Source organism: Moschus berezovskii, chromosome 11 (genome assembly GCF_049115385.1).
Source record: "Moschus berezovskii isolate FMDL1 chromosome 11, NW_MosBer_1.0, whole genome shotgun sequence".
In the NCBI taxonomy this organism is placed as follows: Eukaryota; Metazoa; Chordata; class Mammalia; order Artiodactyla; family Moschidae; genus Moschus; species Moschus berezovskii.
In genome coordinates, this window is record NC_142470.1 from 87,556,235 (window position 1) to 87,570,555 (window position 14,321).

A 14,321-nucleotide genomic window follows, 5' to 3' on the forward strand; every position below is an offset into this window, starting at 1 on the left:
CCCAGCATCAGAGTCTTTTCCAGTGAGTCAACTCATCGCATGAGGTGGCCAAAGAATTGGAGTTTCAGCTTTAGCATCAGTCCTTCCAATGAACACCCAGGATTGATCTCCTTTAGAATGGACTGGTTGGATCTCCTTGCAGTCCAAGGGACTCTCAAGAGTCTTCTCCAGCACCACAGTTCAAAAGCATCAATTCTTCGGCGATCATTACTTTGTCAACAAAGGTACATATAGTCAAAGCTATGGTTTTTCCAGTAGTCATGTATGGATGTGAGAGCTGGACCATAAAGAAGGCTGAGCACTGAAGAATTGATGCTTGTGGTGTTGGAGAGTCCCTTGGTGGAGAAGGAAATGGCAACACACTCCAGTATTCTTGCCTAGAGAATCCTGTGGACAGAGTCGGACATGATTGAAGCAACTTGGCAGCAGCAGCAGCAGAGTCCCTTGGACTGCAAGGAGATCAAACCAGGTAATCTTAAAGGAAATCAATCCTGAATATTCATTGGAAGGACTGATGATGAAGCTGAAGCTCCAATACTTTGGCCACCTGATGCAAAGAGTGGATTCATTAGAAAAGACCCTGATGCTGGGAAAGATTGAAGGCAGGAGGAGAAGGGGACGACAGAGGAGGAGATGGTTGGATGGCATCACCAACTCGATGCCCATGAGTTTGAGTACGCTCCGAGAGATAGTGATGGACAGGGAAGCCTGCCATGCTGCAGTCCATGGGGTCACAACAAATTGGACACGACTGAGCAACTGAACAGCAACAACGCTGGTTGGGAGGTCTCTTGACTAGTAGTGCAGCCTGAACCCTCCAGGGGTCCCTGATGGGGTGTGCTGGTGCTAAGTTTACTGCTAATTGTAACTGGAAGTTTATTCTTTGATGACAAAAATAATTCATCTTTGCATCTTCTCTCACACCTTAGAGGATGCATAATGCAGACTGTGAGCAATATTAAATAGATGTTTCATAGAAGATTAGGAAATGTAGGAAACCCATCATAGGAAATTAGGAAATCCATCATCAAGCAGGGTTCATGGCTTTTGGGGGTTGCCCCAGGGTCACTGAGCCAAGACAGAGAGTTTCCACATACAGAGGAACTCCAAATCCCTTTCCATTGATACAGAAAACAGATGAATAAAGAGTCCAACCAAACCCCCTCTAGAATGGCACTCTGCAAGCTTTGATGACACCAGTGCTTTTCTAGAGGTCATACTAGATGAAAGGCTGTGAGAAGACCTGGACAAGACAGCGATTTGGACACCTGGACACATGCCTTTACCAGAGAGAAGGAATTTCTAGTGAAGCTGGTGATAAGGGCAAAGATCCAAAAGAATAGAAACCATGTTTCACAGGCAGATATTTATTTTTAAAAGTGACCCGAACTTTCTCTAGGATGTCACTGGATCCTCACAAGAAGGTGCATCAGTTAGTAAAGGATCTGCTACAATTCATTTTCTGATTAAAGCGCTTTCTGGTTTGACCCTCCTATAAGGGGCTAGGAGCAGAAGGGCAAGGGTATGCAGTTAAGAAGATAGGAGGAGGGTCTCAAGTAGAAGGAAACAGACAAACAAAGCAGAGGATGGTCTCTAGATGGGAAACGGTATGAGAGACTTGTGCGAAGAAAGACCAAAAGGAAAAGCAGGCCACCAGCAATAGGTTAGGAATGGCGGGAAAGCGAGGGAAGGAGGGGGAGACTAGCACTGGGGGAGGAGGTGGGGAAGAAAAAAGGAGAGAAGGAAAGGACTATGAAACATTTGCGGTGCACAAGTCAACGATTATGGAGAAGAAACGTAAAGAGAATTGGGTTACTGAATTGGGAAGGAGGGACTTGGTTCTCTGGAGAGTCCTGCGATTGCACAGCGCTCGGGGGGTGTGGTCCTGAGTTTAGGGCGGTGGGAGCGCGAGAAGGTTGCGGTGCGAGCGCGAGAAGGTTGCGGTGCGGGCGCCGCCCAATTTCTCCCCAAAGTGGAAGCCTGGGAAAACCGAGGGGCAGGCAAGCAGGCTCGTAGGGAGGAGGCGGGGCGAGGGCGCCGCGGGGCGGGGCGAGGGAGGGCGTGGGGGAGGTGGAGGAGGAGGAGGCGCGACTGAGGGCGGCGCTAGGACCTGCCGGCGCCCCGCCGGCTCCCGGGAGGTTGATAAAGCGGCGGCGGCGTTTGACGTCAGTGGGGAGTTAATTTTAAATCGGTACAAGATGGCGGAGGGGGACGAGGTAACGCGAAGCCAAGAACCGCACCAAGGGCTGCGGCGCCGGCGGCGGACCAGCGACTCCAACACCGGGGTTAACCACGTCTCGTCCACGACCCTCCTAGGTACGGGTTGGCAGGGTGGCGGCCGCAAGGCCGGCGCAGGGAGAGGGCGCGGGCCGCTCGGGCTCGCGGGCACCGGCCGCAGGCGGCGGGGTCGTCGTCCGTGGCTGGCTCCGCTCTCCTCCCGCCGCCGCGTCTGGCCGCCGGGCCTAGCCCCCGCCGCGCCCCGAGCTGCCGCGGCGCGCGGCCTGAAAAGGGCGGCCCCGGGGCCGCGGCTCCCGCAGCTGGCGGGTGAACGGGCGGCGCGCGCGTCTGCGTGCGGCCCGGCCCCCCTGCCCGTCGCCGCCGCGTGGCTGCCGCGGTGTCCGCCCCGACCTGAGGGGGCGGCCTTGAGCAGGGGCTGCAGACCCAGGGCGCGGGGAGGGCGGCGGCGGCGGGCGGCTCTGTCCTCGGGAGCTCCGGGCTCGCGCGGGCGACCTGTCAGCCGCCGGCACTCGCTGCCCTGTGTCTCGCGCGAGGAGAGGGAGGAAGGGTTAACCAGGTCGTGATGGGCCCGGCGGTGGAGGAGGACGCGCAGCGCGCGGGAGGAGCGGACTCCTCGCTGCCAGGTCGGGAGGCTCTCCAGACACCCTTCCAGGAGGGAACCGCAGTCCGCAGGCCAGGGCTGTGTCCCGGGGCTTGGGTTCCGGGGCCCCGCAGTTCCCGAGCCTATTCCTGCGGGTAGTGCGTGGCTAGGATGCAAGTTCCGATTTATTTGTCAAAACTGGGCTTTTGAGCTGTTTACTAGTACTGAGACCATAGTGAGGCCCAATCGGGCTGAAAGTGTTGGTGGTGTGAAGTCACCTGATCCTTCGCTCCCCGGTTTTGCTGAATGTGAGCTCCTACTGTACGGGTAAAGGTGCGCCCCTGCCCCTTGGAAGACGCACTTGCTTTGGCAGCAGGGTGTTGTGTGTCTCTCTTACTCATAACACCCTATTTTTAGGAGTTTAGCATTTGATCTTTCACTGTGGTGTGAATTGAACGCCTGAAATCTTGATTGAGAATTTTGATGGTACTTAAAGGCATAAAGTTTTTCCAAGGCTTGTAATTAGTAAAAGTTTGAGCTTAGGTAAGTATGGCCATGACATAGATAAGAGTTTATTAAATATATTAAGTATGAACTGTGTTTTTCAAATTTCTTTCCACAGTCTGATAAAGGTTTTGTGAGGTAAAATGTAAAACATTTTGACGAGAAACTCCTTTTAATAGAAAACTTTATGTGAAATATATTTTATCATTCACCTTAGCCCTTGGACGTGTTGATCGTATGTCAAAGTGAGGACAAACTGGAAGTTTTGTTAAGGGACAGGGAACAGGAAATAAAGTTGGTTTTATTATTGCTTGCCAACCAAAGCACTTGACAGAGCTGTTTACACAGAAAAAAATGCCACCAAAGAAGAGAGGTATGCCTTAAGTCTATTCTGGTTGGAATTCTCGTCATTAGTTGTTCTGGAATGCCGATGGATTGGTTAATTTAGCTCTTTTGGACCTGTGTGTGCAGGTGTTTGTTTACTTATACCGTTTTAGATGTAGTTTCAAAGCGTTTTATGTGCTTGCCTTATTAGGAGAAACATTGCTTTATGACTCACAGTTATGAACATCGTTTTTAGGCTATGGCATATTCAGAAGAGATGCTATTCTTAAGACTTGATATGTCGGGGTCATCATTTATTAAATGCTCTGTCTGCTACTCACAGGTTTTTGTCTTTTGTGTGTGTTTGTGAAGTTAGTCCTTCACTTGAAAGCCATTTCTATCAAATGACTGCTCAAAATAGTCCTTCTCCCTGCTGATTTTCTCTGAGTTACCCATTACTACATTAAAAACTAAGTAAATTGGTTGAGATTTGTGTTAAAGTAAGAGCAGGCTGTGAATGAGTAGGTACTCATCTGGTGATTTTGGCTGTAGAAACTCTGTCTCCCTCTGCTTTCTGGATAAAGTTGAAGAGTTGGAATGAGTCAGGTGCTGCTCTTGTGGTTCAGTCTTAGGAAAATGCTTTGTGTCTCTTTAGTTTGTATTCTTTTTAGGATTGTAAGACCTTTTTAAAAGACCTAGGAACTCTTCGTTGACTTTGTAGGATGATAAAAATCTGTGGATGTGATTAAATCTATTTAGTAAAGTGTTTTGAAATCCTTCAAATTTTTTATTTGGGAAAGAAGGAGCTGCCTTATAGTAAAGAGGCACTTCTTATAGGGCAGATAAACCAGGAGTTAAAATGAGATTCAGGCCTTAAGTGGAATGCACCTGTTTTCAAATTCATTTTTAGTTTGCCTCTCTGTTTTAACTTTAGGGTAGGGTTTTGGAATACTCACAAGTGAAAGTAAGTTTCTTCAAATTTTTAGACCGTTTCCAAAATTGTGCTTTTTCCTTTTATCTGCTATTAAGCAGCTACTGAGAGTATACCTGGAGGACTGTCACCTAGTTTGATGCTGGAGTTCAAGATGTATTTAAAATTGTGAGACCTAGTAGTAAGATGCATTTTTAAGATGTTTATGTTGTTTATGCTTAATTGGAAGACCTTTTTGACACACAGTTGTAAGTAAAGCTGTTTGGCAGTCTGTCAAAGGGCCAGAAATGTGCGGGGTGGGAATAGAAGTTAGACTTTTTGTAATAGTGACTTATAGCTTTACAGAAGGAGTTTTTCTCTAGAGTGGGTGCAGGGAAACAGCTTTAAAATTTTTTTTTTTTAAAGTGTGATGGTATTCTGATTGTCTAGCCATTTTGGGGTTGTAATGTTTACTCTTTTGGGCATTATTTAACTTTAGGAAGATAGATGTGAATATAGAATAACCAAACTTGATCCTCCAATTCATTATTAATGTAAATTTCTTGCTATCCTTTACTCTTCTTTATCACCCGTAATACAGAAGACCTATTGAGGGTCTCTATAGCTTTAAAAGTGGATATCCAGAAAAAAAGACCAACCTGAGGATATAGTTTCAGTAGGATAATACTTGATACTGTATAAAGCACTTCAAACATTGTGCTTTGATTTTATTCTTAAAACCTTCCTCTGTAGGAATTAAGTTATTGCCACTGAAAGGAGTGATTGAGACTGGTCTACAGTCACAGAAATGACTCAGAGGTACTCTTACTGCTCCTCACCAGACTTGGAGGAGGGTAGGGGCCTCTTTTCATTCAGATTGTCACGTTTCATAGTCATGACTGGGTAAAATTTTGTTGAATGAAGTCTGAAATCATACTGATGAGAAGATGGGGCAGTTAAAAAGTAAAGGTAGGGCAAATCACTTAAGTGGAGTGGGAAATTTTAAAGTAGGAAGGGAAAAGGTGGTTATGGAAGAAAGAAGAATTAATAAACGTTGGGGTTAGTCTTCTGGCCAGTACAAGTAGAATCTAGGGGATTCCCTTGCTAAAGTACCAGTTTAGTAAAGTTATTTGTACAATTGGTATTTCTGTGATTGGCATCAAAATAAATAGTAACTAATAACTTGGTGAAATGTGTAACTTATGGAAGATAATCTAGGCTCTCTAGCAGGTTTTACCTTTTTATTGTATAATACTGATTGTGGGGGCAGTGTTTCTTTAACTGTGACGCTCAGTCATGTCCGACTCTTTGCTACCCCATGGACTGTAGCCTACCAGGCTCCTCTGTCCTTGGGATTTTCCAGGCAATACTGGAGTGGGTTGCCATTTCCTTCTCCAGGAGATATTCCCAACCCAGGGATTGGACCCAGGTCTCCCATACTGTAGGCAGATGCTTTACCGTCTGAGCCACCAGGGAAGTCCAGTGGAAAAAAAATGAGAAATCAAAAGCTGAGTGACTTCATTTAAACTCTGAGCTTGAAATCCCTCACATGCAGTAGTGATAATCATCCCATAAGAGCTGTTGTGGAAAACAAATGAGGTGAGGGTACAAATGTTTCATAAATTATAAAGCTGTGTGTAAGATATAGTAATGTAGGGGTAAGACTATGCCAGCTGGACTGCTTGTTCTGTTATAGTAATGTACGTGTAGATTTGCAGTCAGAAAGTTTCTTTTAATTTTTTTTCCCCTGTAATGTGGACAGTTTAGTGTGGTCAAGAGTGGTGGGTGAATTTTTAACTTTATCTATAAAATGCTGATAATGTGTTCATGATTAGGGTTATTAAATGTGATTAAAGTGCTTAACTCAGTATCAAACATTCTGTTTGGTGGTATTTACTACTATAATGTGTGGTTATTTAAGATGACTTTGAACTAAACATTTAATTTTTAAAATAGGTGATTTGAAAAGTCTTTGTTCAGTTTTTATCAGATAAAAATAAACATTCATATTTCTCAGCTACCTTTATTTTAATAAACTTGCATTTTAGAGAATCATTTAATCATGTGGCAAATAATCTTCTGAAGTTGTTTATTTCAGTTGTAGGATTCAATATGAATCATGGCAGTTTTCAAGTAGAAAACATTGGCTTTTCAAAGAGTAAAGGTGCAAAATCTAATTTATGTCTGTATGCACAAGAATGTCTGAAACAGTGATTGACTTGAAACCACATTAGTCATGAATCCCATAAAAAGCTTTTTTTTCCCCTTTCTGTCGGTCATCATTCATAGATGAGTCTTTGGTAGTGATAAGAATGTACTTATTTTAATTCAGGACTTAATTTTGAATTTTGAGTACTGTAAACTTCCATGGCCTTCAGATTGAAATAACATTTTTTTTCCTTCCTGAAGGAAATATCTACACTAGCAAGCTGGTAGATCTTTTTTTTTGTTTTTGTATTACTAAGTAGATAATCTGTGGAGGCACTTTAGAAACTTTAAAGTCTCCTATAACGAAGCTTTGTAAAGGGGTGAAATTGGCACCCCTTTGAGCTGCTCTTTTCCTGTTTGAATGAATGGGTTTATGAGCTGGATTAAAAGCTGGATTAAGTCCACTTTTATCAGACTGGTGGGAGGGGGTTTGAATTTTGAACGATAAGTTGGAGAGGAATTTTTTTGAAATTTGAACGAAATTCACCATTGTTCTTAGTTTTTTTGATGTCAGTGGGTGATGCCATCCAACCATCTCCTCCTCTGTCGTCCCCTTCTCCTCCTGCCCTCAGTCTTTCCCAGCATGAGTCTTTTCCAGTGAGTTGGCTCTTCCCATCAGGTGGCCAAAGTATTGGAGTTTCAGCTTCAGCAGCTGTCCTTCCATTGAATATTCAGAACTGATTTCCTTTAGGATTGACTGGTTTGATCTCCTTGTAGTCCAAGGGACTCTCTGAAGAGTCTTCTCCAGCACCACAGTTTGAAAGCATCAATTCCTTGGCAGTCAGCCTTCTTTATGGTCCAGCTCTCACATAGGTACTTCACTACTGGAAAACCCATGGCTTTGACTAGTTGAACCTGTGTTGGCAAAGTGATGCTAGGTTCACTAAGCGATGCTAAGTGATCACTGTCTAGGTTTGTCATAGCTTTTCTTCCAAGGAGCAAATGCCTTTTAATTTCCTGGCTGCAGTCACCGTCTACAGTGATTTTGGAGCCCAAGAAAATATAGTCTGTCACTGTTTCCACATCTATTTAGTCTTCCTTTTGATTATGGAGTTATTTCTTACTGAATAATGCTGGCTAAACATCTTTCTAGATAAATCTTGACTTACAGGGTAAGGTCTTAAAAGTAGATTTCAGGGTTCAAATGGTCTGTACAGTTTCAAAATTGAAGACTACATCAGCATATCCATTCGGAAAGCTTATACCCATTTAGTCTGTCTCCATTTGTTCACAAGTGAGTGTTGTTAATTAAAAATAAATACCAACACATGGGAAAAATGGGGATCCTACTGTTTGTTTCATTTGCATTTCTTTGATTACAGTTGATATTGAAATTTTAACATGGTAATTGAATGTGAATTTATTTTAGTTGCATTTTTTTGTATTTGACCTGCTCTCAGTGTTTATCTTATCTTTGTAAAAGTTCTTTTGTATACAAGAAATTCTTTTTCATGTTTGCTTTTTGACTTTGTGGATTGTTTTTGGGAAATACTATATTTTTTAAAAATACTTAAAATGGTTCCATATGAGTTCTTTCCTTAAATTGGCATCTCTGATGGCATGTCTGAACTTATTAACTTAGTGCTAGTCTCTTGAATATTTAGGTATGCACATCTTGAGGTTTTTATTTTCTTTTTTGTTTTGAATTCTTTGTGAGTTATTGAGTGTTTGTTCCTATCTCTTTTTAATACCAAAGTATGGGTATCTGCTTCCCTGATAGCTCAGTTGGTAAAGAATCAGCCAGCAGTACAGGAGACCCCGGTTTGATTCCTGGGTTGGGAAGATCCCGTGGGGAAGGGATAGGCTACCCATTCCAGTATTCTTGGGCTTCCCTTGTGGCTCTGCTGGTAAAGAATCCACTTGCAATGTGGGAGACCTGGGTTCGAGCCCTGGGTTGGGAAGATCACCTGGAGAAGGAAAAGGCTAACCACTCCAGTATTCTGGCCTGGAGAATTCCCTGAACTATAGTAGTCCACCGGGTTGCAAAGAGTTGGACACGACTGAGCGACTTTCATTCACATGGGCATCTGCTTCAGTGCCTAGTAGGGTGGTAGAAGCTTCCAAACTTAGGAGCTAGATTCAGATCACCATTGTTTTCAAGCTTTAGCTTCCTTAACAACAAAACCCTACTTTAGAAATTTAAGGTTGAAAGATAATATTTTTCAAAGCTCCTGACATCTATTGAGTGTACAGGGTTACTCCTCAGGGTAAAGGAGAGCCTGAAGGGGCTGCGGCTAGTTTTCTTTTGGGGGTAAAGAGGTGGAGTAGGACAGTCAGGTAGAGGGCCATCCTTGAACAAAGAACTAGCTTTTTTCTGCCCTTGATGTTATGTTGCTGTATTGACACCTACCTTATAAAAAGACTTTCTGTTTCTTGTAGTGAATACTTTTGTAGAAAAGTGTATCACAGATCACTCTAAGCTTTCATGTAGTTGGGAGATCAGATAGACCTCATGCATATTTGTGAGTAAAGTTTATCATTAAGTTTCTAATTTCAGAAGTAGAAATTAGTGTGTTAATATAGTTAAGGAAGACTTGGGGGAAGTTGGTCTTATCAGTCCTTGAAGTCCTTAGCAGAGTTGTAGGATATACCACTTGTTTGAAGATAGAAAAATAAGCATATGTCGGGAAGCTTTAGTTAAAGTACTTGTTCCTGCTTTCTAAGAATTTTTCAAAAAAGGTTGCTTGAAATATTTAAAAGCACTTAGAAGCAACTGAAAGATCAAATTTTTAGAGCATGTTTAATAAAAAAGGATATGAGTTTTTCTGTAGCCAAGTACAGCAAAGAATTGATTTAAATAACTGAATAACTGCTAGAAAAACTGTCTGAATACCCCCCAGATGTACCTGCTGCTACTGCTAAGTCACTTTAGTCGTGTCCGACTCTGTGCGATCCCATAGACGGAAGCCCACCAGGCTCCCCCGTCCCTGGGATTCTCCAGGCAAGAACACTGGAGTGGGTTGCCATTTCCTTCTCCAATGTGTGAAAGTGAAAAGTGAAAGTGAAGTCACTCAGTCGTGTCCGACCCTCAGCGACCCCACGGACTGCAGCCCACCAGGCTCCTCCATCCATGGGATTTTCTAGGCAATAGTACTGGAGTGGCTTGCCAGTGCCTTCTCCGCCCAGATGTACCTAAGAACTGTAAAGATGTATGCTCCCTACCTCTGTTTTTGATTATGTATGTATGTCTCTGCCGCACGAAATCCTGACACTCTAAAACTGCCAAACTTAGAGAAGGAACAAAGGAGAGGATAGTGAGAACCTTTGATACTCTTATCCCGTTTGTTTTTTTCAAATTAGTCATATTTTATCTAGCTGGAAAGATGGTTATTTGTCCCTTTTTGACCCTGTTTCCTTTTTACCCCTGCTTTTAGTAGGATTTTGCCTGCACTGAGCCAGGGTTGGGATTTGAGTATATTCTTTGCTTTTCTTTCTTTAACCTGCTGCTGTAATAAGTCATCTGAGGTTGAGAGTTGAAGCAAAGTGGAACGTAGTGTCTTGTTTCCAGAGACTTGACAGATATCTGTTTGAGATTTGTCATGAAAAGCCTATTCTAAATTTAAACTTGAGTGTATTTTTTTAAATAACTTCTTTGCTAGCTTGTTACCCCAAATTTCAATAGCTCTTCTATGAGTTTAATATCTTTTGTCTTACTGCAGAGTTAGTTTGGAGGCCTTCAAAGTGAATGATTAAACTATTTGCCTAAATTGAGGCAACGTACTCTGGTTTTGTTGGATTCCTGATTACTGTGTTAAAAAATCTTGGCGTCACTGTACCAACAGTACTTTTGGAAATGGAAATTTAGTGCTTTGTCGCTTTATAAAGGCTTATAGAGAAGAGAATGTCCCTTATAAAAATATGGAATAATTTAGTATTATCTGTTGCCTACTCTAAAGAAGGATATTGAAGCTAGCTAGCTCTTGCATGCCTCACTTTCTATTTTTACTGTCACCTCTTGACTTTGAGCTTTTCACCTTATACTCAGGCTCCTTCGTTTGCCTTATATCTGATTTCCCTGTTTTTAGACTCTCATTATTATACTTACTCACTCATCACTTTCAGTTTATCTGTGCAGCACAGCTTTGATCCTATCACTCTGCTTCAGAGTTTTCCATGGCTCTCCTCAGGATAATGCTTAGCATTTTTAAACTTTTTTTTTTTTTAAATTTATTTGGTGGCATTGGGTCTTAGTTGTGGCACATGGATCTTCCATTTTTGTTCCATCATGCAGATCTTTAGTTGCTGCATGTGAGACCTAGTTCTGACCAGGGATTGAATACAGTCCCTCTACATTGGAGTGCATCTTAGCCACTAGACCACCAGAGAAGTCCTAGCTTAAATTAAGGTTAGCTTAATCTGACTCTCATGACTTAGAGAAATACAGCCTTCTCAAGGGTATCTTCATTGATAACCCTTGTTTAAATAATCCCATATTATCTCTTTCTCCTTATACTGTCACTTTATACTTGTTTGTGTCAGAACTTTGAGAGTAAGGACTGTTAGTAGCAAATTGTACTTCTCTAGTGTCTAGCAATAGTGCCTTGCTCACTGATGATTAGTCTGAAGTACTTAGGTTGAGAGAATCTTCATGAGACATCTCTGAACATTGTTGGAATCAGTGAATATGAAACAGTAAGTTGCATATTTGTTTACATATACATATATATGCATATCTTACCGAAGATGGGAAAGTATAATTTTATTGCATGTTATGTTTTTAAAGTCTTCAGTTAAAACCTGCCCTTCTAGAAGTTTTATGAAGAAAAAAATTTTTCCCTAATGGGGGACTGTATAAATGATTTGCTAACTATAAATGATTACGTTTTGACAAGGAAATTTTTTGAAAAAATAAAGAGAAAGATGCTGCATGCTAAGATTTGTTATAAAAATGAGAAACTTTGCTTTTAAACAAGCTATTTTTGGTAACTTTTTTTTAACTTTATGACTTTATAAAGATCTTGAGCACATAAGAATTCACTTCTGAGTTTGTTCAACGAGCACACTTATTTGACATAGTTGGAGAATGATGGATCTGACAGTTACAAAGACTGGGTGTACATTGTGATCTGACCACTTCAAAATGTTAGAATTTTTTTAGCATCCCTCAGTGTCCTCCTTCATACAGATAAGAAAATTCTTAGCTGCTTTTGAGGATTATATAGTTATTAGCATAGAGCAGGCATTCTAAGTGTTTTTCTCTATTCTAAAGTAAAAGGTACAACATCTAAAATTATTTCATACAGTAAATTATTTCAAGGAATGAGAAAATTCTTAATAATATCTCTTCTCCCAGATACCCAGCTCTTTCAGTTCTCTGTTCAAATGTCTTCTTATTAGAGGAGCCTTGCCTGACTGTTCTTTTGTAAAATGGCAACCCCTATTTTCATTTCCCTTAACTGGTTTTATTTTTCTCTATAGCATTGGCTTCCCTGGTGGCTCAGATGGTAAAGAATCTTCCTGCAATATGGGAGACCTGGGTTCTATCCCTGGGTCAGGCAAATTCCCTGGAGAAGGGAAAGGCAACCCACTCCAGTATTCTTGCCTGGAGAATTCCATGGACAGAGGAGTCTGGTGGGCTACAGTCCTTGGGGTCTCAAAGAGTCAGACGCGACTGAGTGATTAACATTTTTCACCTCACACACTTGGATCTTTAATTCTCTTTCATAGTTTATGTATCAGTAGATATTTAGGTTCCAGTTGTTTTTTGCGGTTAGAGACAGTCCTCCATTGAAGAGGGCCCATGTCTCTTCTGTGCACTTGGGTAAGAATTCCTCTGGCATGTAAATAACTTATCTAAAATTAAATTTAAAAAGTTTCAATAGTGTTTACTCAAATTCTCCAAAATAGTGTACCACACAACAAAAGTGTGTCTTCTCATCCTTTTTTTTTATTTTAAAGGTACAAAAGATGCAGGCCCCCCCCTTGGGGTGACTTCGGTGAGATTTCCTGTAAGACTTTCCTTTAGGAAAGTCCTTTCCTACTGAGGACTCTTAAGTTGCAGAACCTAAATAGAATTTTTCTGAATTTCTGTCTTGTTGATTAGAGCCTCCCAAGCCATTATTTATTCTAGCATTTTTTAACTGGTCAACAAAATTGAGTTCATAAACTGCCACCTTTTTAAAAATAATCTAATTTCAGTTGAAAATTTTCTAATCTTAAAGTATTTGCACGTATATTTAAATGTATACTTTAAGAACTGGTTAATATCTGATGATAAACTTTGGGAGAAATATTTTGTGATCTATTTTACATTTTTCTTCTATTTAGATAAATGCATAAAAAACATTTTTATTATTCAGTATTTTTTTTTTTTTGTAGATTCAGCTTTTATTGTTTGCTCAGTGTGGGGAATAATCTAAATCCTCCATATTGAGGAAAGTCAACTTTGTTTTATATCAACTGAAAAGCCAATCAAAGTCAAATCATGTTTGATAAAATGAACACTTTAAAATTAGAAGTGAGTATATAATGAGCAGTTTTAAATCAGAAGCCAATATTTTAGCCATCTGTTGTGAAGAGCTGACTCATTGGAAAAGACCTGATGCTGGGAAAGATTGAAGGCAGGAGAAGAAGGGGATGCGGTGGTTGGATGGCATCACCAACTACGATGGACATGAATTTGAGCAAGCTCTGGGAGTTGGTGATGGACAGGGAAACCTGGCTTGCTGCAGTCCATGGGGTTGCAGAGTCAGACATGACTGAACAACATTTTTGTCTCCCAGAGAAACCCTAGATATACAATAACTTTTAGTTACTTTGTCTTTTATTAACAATGTTTGGACATACTAATTTTATCTTTTTTAAATACTATTTTTAAAGCAGCAGTGGCAATAAGAAAATATCCCTCATTCTTGAAAATATTTTTAGGATAGTCTTGTTGTTTAGTTGCTAAGTTGTGTCCAACTCTTTTGCGACCCCATGGACAGGCTCCTCTGCCCATGGCATTTCCCAGGCAAGAATACTGAAGTGGGTTGTTCAGTATTCTTTAAATGGAAACAGCAGAGATTCTATGTCATCAATGCCGGTTACTGTGGAAACAGTAGATTGCTGCTACTGCTAAGTCACTTCAGTCGTGTCCAACTCTGTGCGACCCCATAGATGGCAGCCCACCAGGCTCCCCTGTCCCTGGGATTCTCCAGGCAAGAACACTGGAGTGGGTTGCCATTTCCTTCTCCAATGCATGAAAGTGAAAAGAGAAAGTGCAGTTGCTCAGTTGTGTCCGACTCTTCGCGACCCCATGGACTGCAGCCTACCAGGCTCCTCCGTCCATGGGATTTTCCAGGCAAGAGTACTGAAGTGGGTTGTTCAGTATTCTTTAAATGGAAACAGCAAAGATTCTATGTCATCACTGCCGGTTACTGTGGAAACAGTAGATTACAAGTGGAAAATAATGTTTGAGTCTTATAGGAAAACATTTTTTTGTTTATCTCCTGATTTGAGAGTAATGAAGGAAGGAAATATGAACTACTGTATATGCTTTTTAAAAGTATTTTTTAAAGCTTGGTGATTTAGGATGGTCTTGTTGGTCAGATGAGCAAGCTGATGGGGGAAAGTATC

The 14,321-nt window shown here is 41.5% G+C and overlaps 1 protein-coding gene across 5 annotated transcripts in view; it reads left to right on the forward strand.

The window, feature by feature from the left end:
• Positions 1-2,159: 2,159 nt before the first annotated feature.
• Positions 2,160-14,321, forward strand: part of ATL2 (atlastin GTPase 2) — a 72,921-nt gene continuing 60,759 nt past the window's right edge. For 2 of the 5 annotated variants that reach the window (XM_055399070.2, XM_088841534.1), the window contains exon 1: positions 2,160-2,316. In XM_055399070.2, the coding sequence (XP_055255045.1) occupies positions 2,199-2,316 (118 nt within the window). In that variant the 5' untranslated portion in view covers positions 2,160-2,198. Of the gene's footprint in view, positions 2,317-2,644; positions 2,862-14,321 lie in introns of those variants that run through there. The other 3 variants (XM_088841533.1, XM_088841535.1, XM_055399071.2) reach the window with 3 other exon arrangements.